Below are 17,176 nucleotides of genomic sequence, written 5' to 3'. Positions count from 1 at the left end.
GCCTGCACAGGCCTAGTCTACACAGGCAGCGAGTCCAAACGGGCCACCTGGGATCCATGATGGCTGCAGATGCCCAGAACTCCGGCAGAGAGTGAGTCTACAAGGGGACAGACTGTTGCTAGTTTAAAGCTAGCAACAGTTTTCAAGTGGTGGCCTCCCTCCATCCTAGAAGCTATTCAGGTGCCTTTGTGCACATTTAGGTCCTTTGCATCTGGCCTGAGCTCTGTAGGCTGCTGAAGCCCTGCTGATGGGTGTAGACCACAGAAGCCCTGGTGGCACAGGTCAGGGAGTGAGGGACAGGGAAAAGCACAATGTTAGGCAAGTCTGGATCATAAGAGTGGGCTGCTGGGAATATCTAGCATTACCTAATTCTAAGCCTTAATCTACACAATGTGCATATTCCTGCTCAAAGCAGAGCTGGGAGAATATGGACTGCCTTGCTAAGGCAAGGCTCGGCAGCTGGGCCAAGGTATCTTCCAATAACACACACTTGGAAGGCTTGATTGTAGCAGGAAATGGGGACCCCTACAGGGAGCAGGTCCGGGGGAATTTGGGGGTATACTCTCTCTTACTCTTGAGGCAATGCCAATGATTGGGGATGGGGCATTTTTCTATAGGCCTGTAGGGTCCCCACTGCCTAAGGGCAGCTTAACTGGTGTACTGTACATGTATGGGCCTTGAAGGTCAGGGTAGCCAGAGACCTGTTCAAGGGCAGGTGTCAGGGGACCTGTGTAATGGGAGTGGATAGTTAAGGGTACGAGGCATCTGCCCAATTCCAAGCCCTAACCTCTGCAAATGTCCCCTGAATGCAGAGCTGGAAAAAACTGGACTGCCTTTCCAGGGTCTGGTCAGGCAGACTGGTAGGGTTTCAGAAAAATAAGACATGGTTTTAGTGTTTCAGTGAGCTAGATTTCTGTGTTTCTGAAAAAAAAAAAAATAGCAGGTGCATTTTCTGGAGCCTAGGTAAATTTGAGGTCAGTACAGTTGGGGAAAAAGGGAGAGCTTTATAGTTCCTCTCCAAATGATTTTTTTAAAGATTTTATTTATTTATTTGACAGAAAGAGAGCACAAACAGGGGGAGCGGCATGTGGAGGGAAAGAGAGAAGTGGGCTTCCCTGCCGATCAAGGAGACTGATGGATTGCTCCATCCCAGAACTCCGGGATCGTGACCTAAGCAGAAGGCAGACGCTTAACAGTCTGAGCCACCCAGGCGTGCCTCCAAATGATTTTTTTTTTTAATGCTTTCCAATTTTTTGATTCATATGTCATATTATGTATTGGCATAGCGTGCTGTGAAGAATAATTCATAGCAATGAAACTATTTTAAATTTAACCTACCGACAGCTATCTCGTCACAAAATTGAAGGTGAATATGGCCACAGGGCTATTTTCTTACTCTATGCATTTGAAACAGCTGTGATCACATTCTGAATGTCCCATTGATTCTGAAGTCCCTGGAATAGCGCCATTTTTTTCTTTGTTAGTTTCCTGATTTTGCAGATACATTGGAACCAGCTTCAAAGGTCAGGCAAGCATCTTATATATTTGGCTAATCCACGTTAGCTAAATCTGGCTTTAGCTATGTGGAGAAAGATAAGGGCTATTTTGAACTACTTTTGAGCAGGGCTTTAGAGGGGAAGGAAGGACATGAATCATATGGGAGCTGCTCAAGCTGCTCAAGAGGGCACAAGAAATCAGCTCAGAGAGGGTGAGGAAGCTCCTGTTAGATCCTTTATTGGACTTTAACCCAGCCCAATGTTTAACCCAGCCAGACTGTTATGAAACAGGGGCTCTTTGCAGTAATACTGGAAAGTGTTTAAAACACTAAAGTCAGAGATCCATGAAGCTTCAGCACCTCCAAGGAACCCTTCCTTCCTTGACCATGGGAACAATAGGCTAAAGATAAAGGAAGCTTCTGTTTCCCGCCTCAGGAGCAGGAAGGGAAGCAGGAATGCTTTAGCCTGGCTCACAGAGGTATGTCTGAAACCAGAGATGTGTTCCTCTCAAAGCAGTGATTCAGAATGAGGCAAGAAAACTTGTGGGGGCAAGTCCCATTTGAATGTTCAGGGCAGTAAAGTGGTCTAGGGTGTCCACATAAGTACTAAGAACAGGGATTATTCAGTAGAATTTTGCAATCACGGAGCTGGAAGGGACCTCAGTAGCAATCTAGTCCAAACTTTTGTTGCCATGGAACTCTCTTCAAACAAAAGCTTCCGCAGGAGCCCTAACACAAACCCGTATGAAAGCAGGATTGCTGGGGTGCGGCTTGGAGGGTCAAAAAACCCACAGAAGCTTATTTATGAAATTAGAATAACTTTAAGAGCCGGAGGAAATTTTATTTATGTCACTGAGCAGCTCAACCAACATTGGTCACAACGCATAAAGTTCTCCAAACGGACACATTCTTAATTTACAAAGTGAAAATCCTTTGAATCTTTAAGGACATTTTACTTGGAGGCATGAGAACGGGGAATATGACTTTTAGTCACACGGAAATGAGCCTCGGATGGAAATTTTCAGATTTATAGACTATGCTACGCTGGTTTGGGACAATGAGTCTCCAGGCCCCACTAGGTGGCGCCCCTATTCGGCATTTTGAGAACGTTTGTTTCTCTCTTTGGGCCTCGGGTTTCGTAGGTTCCAGGAACTCCGATTAGATACCACGCACAAGAGAACCGCACTTGCGTTCTTCTATTTTAACCTCCTTCCCTCTCACTTCGTTCCAAGGATCGAAATCCATGTAACATTAGGGTTTACTGAGGTTTCTTCACTTTTCAGAAAAGGAAGAAACGAATTCCCTAAATATTCCCAGAAAAAAAAAAACAGAGCCTTCCGGGGGGGCTACTGCAAGCCAAAGGCAGGCTGGGAGTTTGGACTTCCTAGAAGATCCCGGAGAAGCAGGGATCCCGTGGCCTCAGTTTCCTCATCGGTAAAATGGCTCTTGGCGCCCTACAATCCGCAGCGTCCCGTGGCGGGGGAGTCCGATGTCCGCTTAAATTCTGGATCCTACTTAAATCCGTCCAAGGGGGATGTCCTACGGTGTGGTCGCTGACATGAACAAGACGATGTTCGTGAGCGCTGGCCCAGTGTCACCGAAATGTCACTAAACGTAGCTTCCTACGTTTTTATTATAGCTTTCATTGCCCTCCGGCGGGGGCGAGGGGGAAGAAGCCCCTCGGTGGGAAAACCTATGGAAATGACACGTTTTTTCATTCATTGTTTAATACATCTTCAAGGGAGGTTTTAGAAGTTCAGGCTACAACGTGCTGAAGGACAATAGACAGTGAGGGGCGGGCCGCACTTCTGAGGCAGAAATTGCGGGTTTAACGGCTACTTCCACAAATCCTCCGTCCGGGCCTTTCTCCCCACAGCGGCAGCGGCTCCCCGCCGCTCACTCGCCGCCGGAGAACACCCGCCGCACCCGCGACTGACGTCCCGCCCCGAACCTCCCGGAGCCCTGGCGAGTGGCCCAGGCCCGCGCCGCTGGGTGGGGAGAGGCCTCGGGCCCCGCCCCCCTGCGTCACCGCGTAGCGGCGCAGAGGCGTTTCCCGGGGCGTGCCGCGGTTGCTAGGCGACCACACCGCTCCCCCTCCCACCCCTGCCGCTCTTCTCCCCACTCCCGGCCCAGCGAGTCGCGAGCGAAGGCGCGCGGATCTGCAGTGTCTGGACGAGATTCCCCCGGGAAGCGTCGCGGTCCCGGCGGCAGCCGCCCCAGCGCAGGTGGACCCTGCACTTCGAACCCTCCAACCGCCGCCCCTCCCCCCGGGGGTCCCGAGCTAGCGGATGGGAGGCACGGCTCGCGGGCCGGGGCAGAAGGATGCGGGGCCGCCCGGAGTCGGACTCCCGCCCCAGCAGCGGAGGTAACGGCGCCCCAGGGTAACGGGCTGGGGGCGTCCGAGTGGGCGGCTGGAGCAGGCTGGCGAGGTCGGGGGGCGCAGGGGTGGGGAGGCCTGGACTGAGGTTGGAGTGAGCCGCTAGCAGGAGGACGAGGGAAGGGTTCTGACGGCCTCCAGGAGACGGATCCACCCTCTTCCCCTCCGTCAGCTCCCCTCCCCCGCAAGCCCACCGCGATCGGGGGAGGGGGCTGGAGCGGAGTTACGAGAAGCAGCCCTAGATCGGGGATATGGTAAGGAACTCTTAAGAACCTGGGACGTTTTGTGGGGCTTTTTTAGCAGACTGTGGAGGTAGGGAGCACTACCTTTCACGGAAGCCCTGTTGCTCAGAGCAGATAACCAAGGGCTGAACTCTTGGGGTGCGGTCGGCTTCGGATATGCAGGTGAAGGGTTGTGCTGAGTAGGGCTTTCTGGAGATCCTATTTTGAGAGATTCGCCACCTTGCATTGTATTTTACGCCTAAAAGGAGACAAGGGACCCCCCCCCCCGCGCGCGCGCTTCATTTGCATGCAGACTTCCTTCGGGTGATTTCCTCTGCCTATTTATAGGAATACTTGCAGGTCTTCAGTGTCTTTTTCTCTATAAAGGTGGACGCCTCTCCCATTTTATTTATTATATTCATGCTGTTGGCAAAGACTCAGTCACATCCCGAATTTTGGGTTGTCAGAGAAGCAGTTTCCAGTAAAGATACAAATAATGCTATCAGAATGTGAGCTAGTTTTTAAAAAGAATATTCCAAAAATATTTGTACTAGACTTTTTAAATTATTCTTTGTATTTCTATAACACATCAATGAAGAAAGCTCTAGAAGTAATTTTACAAAGCAGTTTCTAAAGGCAACTTTAAATATTAAAATTAAAAAACGGAAATAAATATTTCAGCATATTTTAAAAGATTTTTTAAAATTCTTCCTGGTAATTATTATTGTATTTGTGGTGTATTATGTAAAAATGATACACTGAAAGACTGATGTGTATAACTGGGAAATTCATATTCTTAGTGGTAGATGAAATACATTATCTAGGACCATCCTGTGGATTAAATAAAATAAACCCTCTCCCTCTTCAGTTGTGGAGACATAGTGCTAAAGAACAGAGGTGCTCCTTAATCGTTTAGCATTTAGCTTCCACCATCCACCAGAAAATGAAGTGGATACAGAAGTGAAATTCAGTACATTTGTAATTTAGAGAATCCCTTTAGTGTTTGTTGTGCTTTTCCCTGTATGTTTCTACAAATTAGGTAGATGTTAAGTAGGTACGTAAATAAACAATAAAAAGAAGACAGCCCTAAGACCTTTCATTTCTTGTAGACTGGAACTATTCTTCCCATTATAACGTATGGAAAACAAGGTCAGGGAAGAAGTTAATACAGCCAGTGGTAGAACTGAGATTAGAATCCAAGTCTCTGATTTTTAAAATATAGTTACCTCTGCCTTTTTTTTTTTTTCCTCTTTCTTTTCCTGTTCTGGTTAGCTTTTAGGCTTCAGATTTCAACTAGCCTCTATTTGCAAGTAGTAAGTTAAATGAGATCCTTTTGATAATCCCTATTTTAATTTTTTTAAATATTCCAATTTTAACTAATCTCTACACCCAATATATGACTTGAACTCACAACCCCGAGATCAAGAGTCACATGCTCTACCATCTGAGCCAGCCAGGCACCCTGATAGTCCCCTTTTTTTTTTTTTTTTAAGAACATTCACAAAGACAGACTTGTTTTAATTATTTCAAAATAAAAACCTAGAAATGCTTCCCTTTAAAAAAAAAAAAAAAAAAGAAAGAAAATTGGGCTTCCTCTGTTCTTTTGCCAAATACCCCAGTTGTTTGTATTCAATGCCAACATGCAGTGTAGACATTTATTTGTATTAGTTTTTTGTGGCAGATGTGAGGCAATAAAGACACAGAATGTTTTGAAAATACAAGTTTATATACTTAAGTTACTGACGGATTTTTATCTGTAATCCTTTCAACTAGATTGGGGGATGGTGTCTATGATACCTTCATGATGATAGATGAAACCAAATGCCCACCCTGTTCAAATGTACTCTGCAATCCTTCTGAACCGCCTCTGCCCAGAAGACTAAATGTAAGTAAATGAAGTTGTTCTTGCTCTCTAGTTGTCTTGAAAAGAAGGAAGTGCTACTTAATGCCCAAGGTACAGTTACATCTCGCTGGCAACCCAGACTCTTTTGTTTCCTTTTGGTTTCTCTTGACTTTGAAATAACAATTGCTATGTTCCCACTTTAGCTTTATAGAATGATTTTGAGTTGGAGCCTCACATACTCCTTTCAATCACGGGGATAAATATATGGCATTAGCAAAAAAATAATAAGCTTTTATCTAGGGAATGTTTGTTTTGTTATAGAAGGACATAGACTGTGTGTTGTAAAAACTCATTTTAACAAAAACCAGAAATCGAAAATACCCCTGAATTCATAGATCCGTACCTATTTTCCCCTGCAAGAGAGAAATGCAGTCCTAGCTTATTAGTATGCTACAGAGAATCACTTTATGGACCATAAATAAAACTTGAACAGTACAGTTTGGTTTTTGATGAATTTAATCATTCTGGAGCTTGCAGACATTTAGCTTTTGACACTGTTTTACTTAAGGTAATAAAAAAATTAATTCATATTCCCTCAGTGTACACAGAGTAGTAGGGAGAACAGGGTTTGGACAAGTTCCAGGATAGGGAAAAGCTATCCTGTGACTTTAACATTTGCTGTATATATCACCTAATGAATGAATTGAATAACTGAATATACTAATTTGTAATTTCTCCACATTTCTGCATCTAAGACCTCAAATTGTTTCTGTATTCCAAAAAAATATTGCATGCATTTTTCATAGCCCTCCCCAACTTTTTGTCAGCTTTTGCTATTAAAGTCAATCTTTTCACTAGTTCTGAGGCTAATAATATTACAGAGTATTGGCTAAATATATTTGGAAGGCTGGTCACCCTATTTTTAACCTGTTCTCTGGAGTACAGTAAGTTTCCTTTCCATTCTCAGCAAGCTTATTTCTTTAATATGTGAAAATCTTCTCAGAGCTCCAGAATCTCATATTCCTCTGGTTGACCTCAGTTTAGTTTTTTGTTTTGTTTTGTTTTTTTAATTAACATATAATGTATTATTTGTTTCAGAGGTACAGGTCCATGAATCTTCAGTCTTAAACAGTTCACAGCACTCACCATAGCACATCCCTTCCCCAATGTCCTTCTGACCATCAGTTTTCTTGGTTACTGGCTACCCATTAGCATGTCTCTGTGGGAAACTTTTTGCAGTTGGCCTTGTTCATTAACATGTGACTTAAAAGTTCATTTTAACTTCAATTTAGAGTTAGCCAATGCTAATCATCTCCCAGCAGGTCAATTAAATGGTATGTTTCAGGGTCAACATGAATTTCTTAATGTATAATATACAGAGTAACCATTTTGGGGACATAGGACTTTCATTCAAAGGTAATGCTCTCTTTGCATAGTTTGCTGAAAAATAGGCTCTTTGACCTCTGTTGCCATGGAAAGACCCTTATGACATGACTCCATCCCCAGACCCTGTTGCTGTTTTCACAAAGCCTTTAGGCTTCATTGTTTATCCAAGATGTTCTTATGTTCTCATTGTATACCATAAACCATCTGCATATAGGCTTTTATTGGGTTAAGTTTTGTGTTGCAGATTTAGGGTCAAGAGCTAGGGAAAGAGAATGCAGTGTTTCCTGTCTGGATGAGAAGTATATGCCTTCTCAGAATTTCTCAACAAGATCTTCAAGACTCTATTAACACAGCTGAGGATTCTATTTGAAATGTCAAGAGCCCTTCAAGTTAACAGCGTATGTGAAGCATTCTTAAACAAAACATGATTAATCTGGCATTATCTGTCCCTGTGGTATAATTACATAATTACAAAAGTAATTGGTATATAATCTGTATTGCTCAGTTATTGTGATTATAACTAAAGACTAGAAATATGTAGTATTTTATAACTATTATACTTTAACATGCATGCACATTGTAGATTCTCCTAGAACAATGAAAGGAAGATTTTATTTATAGCACAACAGTCTTGATACATGATTGATTCAGGCCAGTATTTGAGTTATGTACAGGAAAGGAAAGAAACCTAAGAAGAGAACCCCTCCCTGTGTGGAAAAACTCCTTCCTGGAATTCTTCAGATTCACTGGAGACTCAGACCTTGAAAATCCAGAGTGGACTGTACCTGGAGCATGGTTTTCTTCCTGGGAGCCACACTTCAAGAGAGACATGCAGTGCAGCCCACGTTGAGAATGTGAATAGGATAGGAAGCAACCAAGCAACCCTGTAAGGGAGAGGATGTGGTGGGTTGATGAGCCCAGGGAACAATGGTGGGGGTGGGACAGCCCCCTTTAAGGATCTGAAGGACTGTTACATGAAATTTGGACACTTCTGTGTAGTTCCAGAGGGCAAACTAAGACTCAATTTACACGGAGTGAGATTTAGGCTCACTTCAAGGAAAAACCTGAGTCAGGAAATCCAAACAACATCCCTAATTTTATTGTAATAGTTTGATGCAAATTAAATTTCTGTTCTTATATTAATGTTCTGTGCCTGAGACCCTCTCTTTATCACAAACAGAAATGAAGACTTCCAGAGCCGGCACAGCCTTACATGTAGGCAGAGTTGGTAAAATACCCAGGGATGGACCCTCAAATCCCTTTCCTACCAGCTTGTCACTGGTGACCTCGGTTCTGGAGGGTCATTCCTTTGGGTTAAGGCATTGATCTGTTAAAGTTCCAATAATTTGGAGAGGTGACACCTTAAATTGTAGAGCAAGTTGAAAGCAGGTTTCTTGTTGAGAGAGAAAGTGGGTGAGGGACTTCCGCGCATCCTAAAGGAAGGCCTGTTGTGGGTGCTATCATGCTGCAGGAGACCAGAGACCTATTTAGTGCCAGATGTCTGCTGGAGGGGGCTGGAGATATGGAAGGAGGTCCCACAGAGAGAAGAGAGAAACGGAAAGGGCAAAGAGAAGGCACATAGTTTAAGCCTTGATATATTGAGAATTTTGCCAAATTATTACCAGTGTTTGTAAAATCTTTTATAGCTTGTAAGGGTCATTCACATATATTATTAATTATAATTTGGTTCACACAGCATCCTGCAAATTGGTATTATTATGCACATTTTATATATAAAGAAACTAAGGCTAAGAAACTGGGTGAAAGGTCAAGCAACCTGCCCAGGGACTTACAGCTTTTAAGCGGGATAGCCAGGACTAGAGCTCTCTCTTCTTCAGCACATGACTCACAGTAAATATGTAGAAGCATTGAAGTTAGGTGTAAAAATTTTAAGGAAAACTGGCTGGGATGCAAGTGGAATTTTGCTTTTATTATGTAAATCTCCCTAAAACCAAAGAATTTTAATTCCCTCATTCTGCCAAACCCATCGCCTCCTGGATTATAGTTCCTTGAGAACACTTGTTTCTTGTTTATTTGTGGGTTTTTGTTTTTTTTTTTTAAGCACTTGTAATAGTGAACAGTGAGGGTTCCTCTGACCAGCACATGGAGAGCCAGAGAGATGGATGGGACCCTCTTCTGTTTTTTCAGACCTGAGTACAGAAAGAGTCATTTGACTTCTTACTGATAAGAAGCATGTTGCGTAATATTTACTTCTTAGCAAGGTATTTAGGTTCTGTCTGCAGGCCTGTTTTATTTTCTTGACCAGTGATAGTTCTCCATTATGGTATCAGAGATTTTTCTCGGTGCATATATCATCTCTTTACTCAAACACTGCTTGCCAAAGTGTGGCTACAGTTGGATCGCTTGCCTCACTTTTGTGTGCTATCAGGTACTACCCGGTTTTTGTAATTACAGGACTCCCTAAATGTTTAAATTGATAGAAATGACCTGAAAGGAGCAGGCAGGAGTGAATGTCCGGCTCTTAAAAACTACAGCTGTATATAAAATTGGCCAACACTTAAATTGTTTCATCTTTTTTTTTTTGCTGCTATTTATGTTTTCTCTTTTATATTGTTATTTAGATAATAGGCTTTGTGCTGTTTTCTTAGGTTATATTAAAATTCTGTTTTTTAAGGATATGGCCACTTTGGATCATGACCTTTTCATTTGTTTTCTTCTTTCCTTCTAGCACCCTCTTGAATTTTCCTTAGTGTGTGTGTGTAATTTTTTTGTATTTCTCTTTTTTGCTTTTCTTTTCCTCCATCTAATTTCATAGAATTATATTTCATCTTAGAGGAATAAGTAGAGCTTTCTTCAGTGAGTTACGGTTTCTTGAAGGAGAATGTTAAGCAAATTCAAGTGTAAAAAGTGCCTTTATCACATAGGCTTTTCTTGGAAGAATGGGTGTAGGTGTACGTTAGAGACGCAGAAGAGAGACACTATCTCTTTAGGAAAGTTTTAGCAGAACCTCCCCCACCCCTCCCGGGGCCTTGGATTCTCACTGTTACTCATCAGATGCATGAAGAATTGGCCCGGAGGATCTCAGGAATTCTCTTAGGCTTAGAACTCTTGTGATTCAGTGGGCTGAACTGCAAGCATTCAGTCATTTTTGAGGGGGGCCTGGGAGTAGATAATGAGGTTTTGCTTGATTCCAGGCCACAGCCATGATTCAGCCCTAGTGGAGAGTAGTAGAAGTGCTAGTAGAACCCGGTGCCAAGTTGTGTCTGTGGGAAGGGTGTTGGACTGAGGGAAGACCTGGGTTCAAATACTGCCTGGTCCTTCATGGATTCTCTCTCCTCTTTTTTTTTTTTTCTTTTCCTTTTTTTTTTTAAACAGAACACTTTAATATGCATATTCTGATGTATGCCCTTAAGAATTGGTAAGATACTCAAAACAGTAAACAATAGGAGACAGTCTGTATATAATCAAATGCCAGATCACGTGGTACAGACTTGAAAAGCTACAGTTAAGATGCGAGGTTAATTAGCATGGGCTTGGGGTAGTTCCAGATGGAAGGGAGGGGACTTGAGTTGGGACTTGAAGGAGTGCAGGATGAGGGGGTGGGTAAGAGGACTCTCACTGGACAGACAGACCTATTAGAAGGAACTTAGCACGTTTAGGGTTTGGTAAGAAGACCATTTGCTCTTAAACAAAGCAAGGCCTATACTGGGGGTTGAGGTGGCCAATTGTACTCCGGGGGTCTGAAGATCGGTATGACACAAGTCTCTGTTGACTCCTGCCTCTCATCTCACTTTTTGGGTAATTGTAACCTATGTGACTGGACAGTTCTGGTGTGGTTCTGGCCCGGGACAGGTTCTTTCATCCTTCCGCTATTTTTAGTGGCTTCACCAGCACATTCATGTTTCTTTTCCATAGATCACCGCCGAGCAGTTAACCAGAGATCACACTCAGCGCTTCCTGAGTGGAGGTGAGGTGAAGGTAGAACAGCTGTTTCAAGAATTTGGCAACAGAAGATCTGATACGCTTCAGACAGATGGCATCAACGACTCTGAAAAGTGCTCTCCTACCGCCTCTCAGGGTAAAAGTTCAGATAGCTCCAATGCGGTGAAAGCCAGCAGTTCTGCCAAAACATCCAAAGCAGTGCCCCTGACTCCTGAGCAAGCCCTGAAGCAGTACAAACACCACCTGACTGCCTACGAGAAGCTGGAGATCGTTAACTACCCCGAGATTTACTTCGTGGGCCCAAATGCCAAAAAAAGACACGGGGTGATAGGCGGGCCCAATAACGGTGGCTATGACGATGCAGACGGGGCCTATATTCACGTGCCTCGCGACCATCTAGCTTATCGATACGAGGTGCTGAAGATTATCGGCAAGGGCAGTTTTGGGCAGGTGGCCCGGGTCTACGATCACAAACTTCGACAGTACGTGGCCCTGAAGATGGTGCGCAATGAAAAGCGCTTCCATCGGCAAGCCGCTGAGGAGATCCGGATTCTGGAGCATCTTAAAAAGCAGGACAAGACTGGGAGCATGAATGTCATCCACATGCTGGAAAGTTTCACCTTCCGGAACCACGTTTGCATGGCCTTCGAATTGCTGAGCATAGACCTTTATGAGCTCATTAAAAAAAACAAGTTTCAGGGTTTTAGCGTCCAGTTAGTTCGCAAGTTTGCCCAATCCATCTTGCAGTCCTTGGATGCTCTCCACAAAAATAAGATCATTCACTGTGACCTGAAGCCAGAAAACATTCTCCTAAAGCACCATGGGCGCAGTGCGACCAAGGTCATTGACTTCGGGTCCAGCTGTTTCGAATACCAGAAGCTTTACACGTACATCCAGTCTCGGTTCTACAGAGCTCCCGAGATCATCTTAGGGAGCCGCTACAGCACGCCTATAGACATATGGAGTTTTGGCTGCATCCTTGCAGAACTTCTGACAGGACAGCCTCTCTTCCCGGGAGAGGATGAGGGAGACCAGCTGGCCTGCATGATGGAGCTGCTCGGGATGCCACCACCGAAACTTCTGGAGCAATCCAAACGTGCCAAGTACTTCATTAACTCCAAGGGCCTACCTCGCTACTGTTCTGTGACTACTCAGGCGGATGGGAGGGTCGTGCTTGTGGGGGGTCGCTCACGTAGGGGGAAGAAGCGGGGCCCCCCAGGCAGCAAAGACTGGGTGACAGCACTGAAGGGATGTGATGACTACTTGTTTATAGAGTTTTTGAAAAGGTGCCTTCAATGGGACCCCTCTGCCCGTTTGACCCCAGCTCAAGCACTGAGACATCCTTGGATTAGTAAGTCTGTGCCCAGACCTGTCACCATCGAAAAGGTATCAGGCAAACGGGTGGTAAATCCTGCAAATGCTTTCCAGGGACTGGGTTCCAAGCTGCCTCCAGTTGTTGGAATAGCCAATAAGCTTAAAGCTAACTTAATGTCCGAAACCAGTGGTGGTATACCTCTGTGCAGTGTACTGCCGAAACTCATTAGCTAATGGACAGTGCTGTGCTCAGAGATGTATATGTTTGTATTTTTAATTATCTTGCAGACCTGAACATGGGGGAAAAAAATACAGGCCCATTGGTGGATATGTTTTTGTTAGACTAGATTTTTTTTTTTTTTTTAAACAAGGCAAAACATTTTTATATGATGTAACAGAACTCTTCAAGGGCTAATTACCTAACCAGCCTATGTTGGCCATCCTGGAATGTACATTAAATGACTTTTTATAGGTCAGTGCATCTTCGTTATTGTCGTCAGATGTACATCACCTTACATATGCTGCTACTGGTTTAAGTCCCTTTTTCTCAAGATACAAGGTGCCCCGGGAAGTGTATCCTGGCCACTAGTCACTTCTCGTCTCCCTCAGCCTCTGTTCCAGAGGGGTAGCTTGGGACACAGCCGTGGTTCTGGATGAGAGCCGAAGCTAGCCCTCTCGCCCCAGCAGGCCGTTCTGTGGGCTCATCCCAGGTGAAAGAGCTTGGCAAATATGAGGCAGGGGAAGGTTCTGGAAGTTCTTAGTCACTTGAAAAAGTGGTGTCACTGCTTCTCAATGACTCATTTCTCTTTCAATCCTGTGATGTGTGCTGTTTTAATTTTATGTTGTTATTATTTTTATGATTTTTCTGCTTCTGATATGTTTCCTGGGAAAGGCATTTTATAGCTATCCTACCCCTTTACCAAGCACTGGTTTTTAAGTCCTCTGTATCACTTTACAACCCCACCGCACCCCTGTCTCCAGGGAGCATAAAGCAGCTTCTTTGCCTCAGATGACTGTTAAGGGAGAAGCAGCAGGTAAACTTCAGTTCCCGAGTTTCTCGGAACCCTGGAGACCAGCCAACTTGCTGCATTTCCATGGACTTCTTCCCTAGAAAAGTGATCACTCTCTGAGAAACCTAACCATGGCCCATGGCCCTCCCTCCTCTCTCCCCAGCCCTCTGCCACTTCAGCATGCCACAGTCTCCCCACTGGCCACTTAAGCCGGAGACTGCCCCCTAGGTGCTGAGTGAACTTCAGCTAGAAGACAATCCAGATGCCGACGGCCAACCATTTCCTTTTCCTTCGCTTGAACATCCTTTCTTTTTCTCTGCTAAGATTCAGCGAGGGCTGACAGTAAAGCTGACTGCTAGCCAGATGTCTTCCTTGGAAGGGCGGAGAAGGTACAGTAACTCAAAACTCAGTGCTACTGTTTCCTTCCCCTCTACTTCCACCCTCCTCCAAGAGTGTGCCCGGGCTTGGTCCTCAGAGCGGCCTCTCTCCGGCAGACCGTTGCTTTCTTCAGCACCATTCCCAGGATGGCCCAGTTCCATTTTCACTTTAGAACTTAGTTTGCGAGCTCCCTAAGGTCAGAGATCATAAGATCGCCGGGCCACACTGTAACCAGAAGAAGAGAAATGCCAGGGGCACATCACTGAAGGAACTCCTGCCTCAGAAGTACTCTGGTCTCCACAGCATGGGCTGTGAAAACGGAGAGTGAGCCAATGTCCACAGCGTGGCCTTGGCCGCGGGCATAAGGGTTCAGACTGAGGCCTTGGCCTCTTGAAAAGGGCACATCCTGGTGCTTCTGGTGCCTGAGCAGTGGCACATTTTAAAACTTGAATCACTTCCTTCGCTCCGGGTTTACCGAAGGCAGTGGGAACACACCCACACTCCACGTCCCTCCAGCTCCTGCTGAGCCCGCCGCCCCACGGAGAAGCCGCGCAAGCAGCCCCCACGTTATCTCGGCAGAGCACGTGTCGGGGTGGTTTTGCCTGTTGTTATCAGTGTGGAAGACCTGCTCTTAAGCAAACAGCGTGAAAAAAGACGGCTGCCCCAGGCACATCTGCCGTGCCCAGAACTGGGATGTGTTTGTCGGAAGCAATCTCCTGGGTCAGCCCACGCCGTCTGCCACGGGAGGGGAGGCAGCCCGTGGCTGCGGTGGTCACGTGGTCTGTTTCTGTGCATTGAGTAGATAGATTTAGGTTCCTGGAACCAGGCCGAGGACAAGCTGTAGACAACTCTGACGCCATACGAATTCTAGAAAGCTCTGGGAAGGTGAATAGATGTGCTTCTGCGTAAGTTTGGCAACCTGGAGAGTGATGCAGAGCAGAGTCATCGGGCTGGCTGGGGCGCCGTCTTCCGCAGCCGAGTCAGGTTTGGGGAGAGTGGGCTGCTTTAAAACTTGTGCCAGATGGATCTGGGGAGGTTGATGAGTTGGTTTCAAGTTTAGGGGCAAGTTGTCATTTTTAGAAGCTGCTACCCAGTGCCCCCTTTTATCAGTCACTGTTAAATTGTCACTTGGATCCCTGCCCATAGCAGAGAGTGACTGAACTGGATCAGAGTTAGTGCAGAGAGATTCAGGCTGTCTCCCCAGCAGTCACTGAATGGCTCTGCAGCCATTTTTGTTCTTCTGGTCATTTTTTTTTTTTTAAGATTTTATTTATTTGACAGAGATCACAGTAGGCAGAGGGGTGGGGGAAGCAGGCTCCCTGCTGAGCAGAGACCCTCCCCCCCCCCCCATGTAGGGCTTGATCCCAGGACCCTGGGATCATGACCTGAGCCAAAGGCAGAGGCTTTAACCCACTGAGCCACCCAGGCGCCCCTCTTCTGGTCATTTCAATTAAACAGGTCAAGTGGGTTGGCTTCTACTGATTTTTAAGTTGACAGAATCAGCTGAGTTTCCGAATTGCTATTGCCACCATGAAAAGAGTTGGGTAGGAAGTTTTGTTTTACCTCATTCCTAAAGTCATTCTTTTGCCCTCAACATGGGACACTGGCTAATCCAGCTAATACCTGCTCCTCGTATCAGACTCTGTCCTGCCTTCTGTCCTACCAGTGACTGATCTGTTCATTCATCACTTGCTATCAGGGTTTCCTTTACTGAAATGTCAGCTTCAAATGGGCGGGTCCACGTCCTCATGATGCTCAGTGAACCGGCTGTAATGCTGTCGCTCATGTGAAGGTGGTGGGGGTTCGTTTCCCTCCATGTACCAGGAAGGTGCTCACGTCTTGTCTTCTTTTAAATTGACCCACATGATCTCTAATCTCTCCTTTTCGAGAAAGGGTAATCAGAGGAGGATTATGTGAGGACATCTGGTCTAGCACTTGACACCTTGATAATAGTGAAAAATGCAGCCAGAACCTTAACTGTGACTTAAAGATTCTGTTTTTGTCCCTCGGAGACTCTGAAGGAAGAGAGGGTGTAGTATGGCTTTTCTCCAGAAGACTTTACTGTATGACTATAGGAGCACGCTTTAGTCCTCAGTGGGGGGTTTTCTTGGCTTTGGTTTTTGACTTTTGGGTTTTTTTAGAGAGAGCAGTGGGAGAGGGGAGAGAGGTAGAGGGTCAGAGGGAAACTTAAGCAGGTTTATGCCCGGCATTAAAGCCTGATGCGGGGCTCTATCTCACAATCCTGAGATCATGACCCGAGCTGAAATCAAGACTCTGATGTTTGACCAACTGAGCTACCCAGGTGTCCTGAGTCCTCGGTGTCTTAAGAGGGTTTGGACAGACGGGTTAGCTGGCGAATGTCATTATACTCCTAACTTTTTTGGCCTTTAATCTGTTAAGAATGGGGTTTATTGCATGATCAAAAAGCAACAGAACAAATGATTAAATAAAAAGTTCAACCACGAAACAGTTTGGATCTGCAGCAGCTGGTCGTGTTGAAACACTGTTTTGCCTAATTCCTAAGTAGGCATAATTAAAGTTAAATGTTAAATTTTAGATAGCAGCTGATAAATGCTGAGCTTTCCTAACAGAATGCTCCTATTGGTTTAGTGAACCATGGAAAGCTTTTAATTATTTCTCATGCATCTGTTGTTGGAGGTCCTCAGCATGGAAGCTGGAAAAGTGGCAATGATCATTCTGGACTGCCTCTGGATACTTTTTTCTCCTTTGAAAATGAAGGAGAAGTACTGAACCTTTGAGCCAGGCGGACAGAACATGTTTTTCTCCAGGTCTCCTGTCGTGTTGGAGATGACTGGTCCGTAGAGTGCTGTAACTTGACTACACGCAGAGCCACTGCAGTCATCTGTGATATGAACAACCTCGAGTCTCCAAATAGAGGGACAAGATAAGACGAGAAAGTAGCACATCAAGGAAGAGTGGTCCTCTGCCAGGATCAGCCTCCCCGTTTTCAAGAATATTCTTCATACCCTCAGTTCAACATGTCCCGCTTTCATCTTCAACCTGTATTTCCTGAATCCCAGGAATTTAAAGGAATTTACCTCCAAACCTGGCCTTCAACTATAATGCGATTGGGGGTAACCCTTTCCAAGTGTCTGTTCAAGTAGGCCCACTAATTTCAGTGAGGTAAGTTTGTAAGCGTCACAGTGAACCCATCCATGTAAGGACTAAAAGCTTTGGCTCCTGAGATCCATAACCCCTGAGATAAGCCAGAGCCACAAATACATCGTC

General features: G+C 45.2%; 1 protein-coding gene across 1 annotated transcript; it reads left to right on the top strand.

Annotated features, from left to right (window-relative positions):
- The first annotated feature begins 3,634 nt into the window (after positions 1-3,634).
- Positions 3,635-13,015, top strand: DYRK3 (dual specificity tyrosine phosphorylation regulated kinase 3). Its single transcript, XM_044267531.1, has 3 exons — positions 3,635-3,860; positions 5,867-5,978; positions 11,199-13,015. The coding sequence occupies exons 1-3, from the start codon at positions 3,784-3,786 to the stop codon at positions 12,771-12,773; spliced, it is 1,764 nt and encodes a 587-aa protein (XP_044123466.1). The 5' UTR covers positions 3,635-3,783; the 3' UTR covers positions 12,774-13,015.
- The last annotated feature ends 4,161 nt before the right edge of the window (positions 13,016-17,176 follow it).

The sequence above is a fragment of the Neovison vison genome, chromosome 10, assembly GCF_020171115.1.
Source record: "Neovison vison isolate M4711 chromosome 10, ASM_NN_V1, whole genome shotgun sequence".
NCBI lineage: Eukaryota > Metazoa > Chordata > Mammalia > Carnivora > Mustelidae > Neogale > Neogale vison.
Note: the sequence above shows the minus strand (reverse complement) of the source record. Positions and strands in the feature narration are given on the sequence as shown.

Excerpts from the sequence above, each read along its gene's own strand:
- DYRK3 (XM_044267531.1), top strand. The coding sequence starts at position 3,784 with ATGGGAGGCACGGCTCGCGGGCCGGGGCAGAAGGATGCGGGGCCGCCC. Across the intron at positions 3,861-5,866 it reads CTCCCGCCCCAGCAGCGGAG|ATTGGGGGATGGTGTCTATG; the intron begins GTAACGGCGCCC and ends CCTTTCAACTAG. Across the intron at positions 5,979-11,198 it reads CTCTGCCCAGAAGACTAAAT|ATCACCGCCGAGCAGTTAAC; the intron begins GTAAGTAAATGA and ends TCTTTTCCATAG.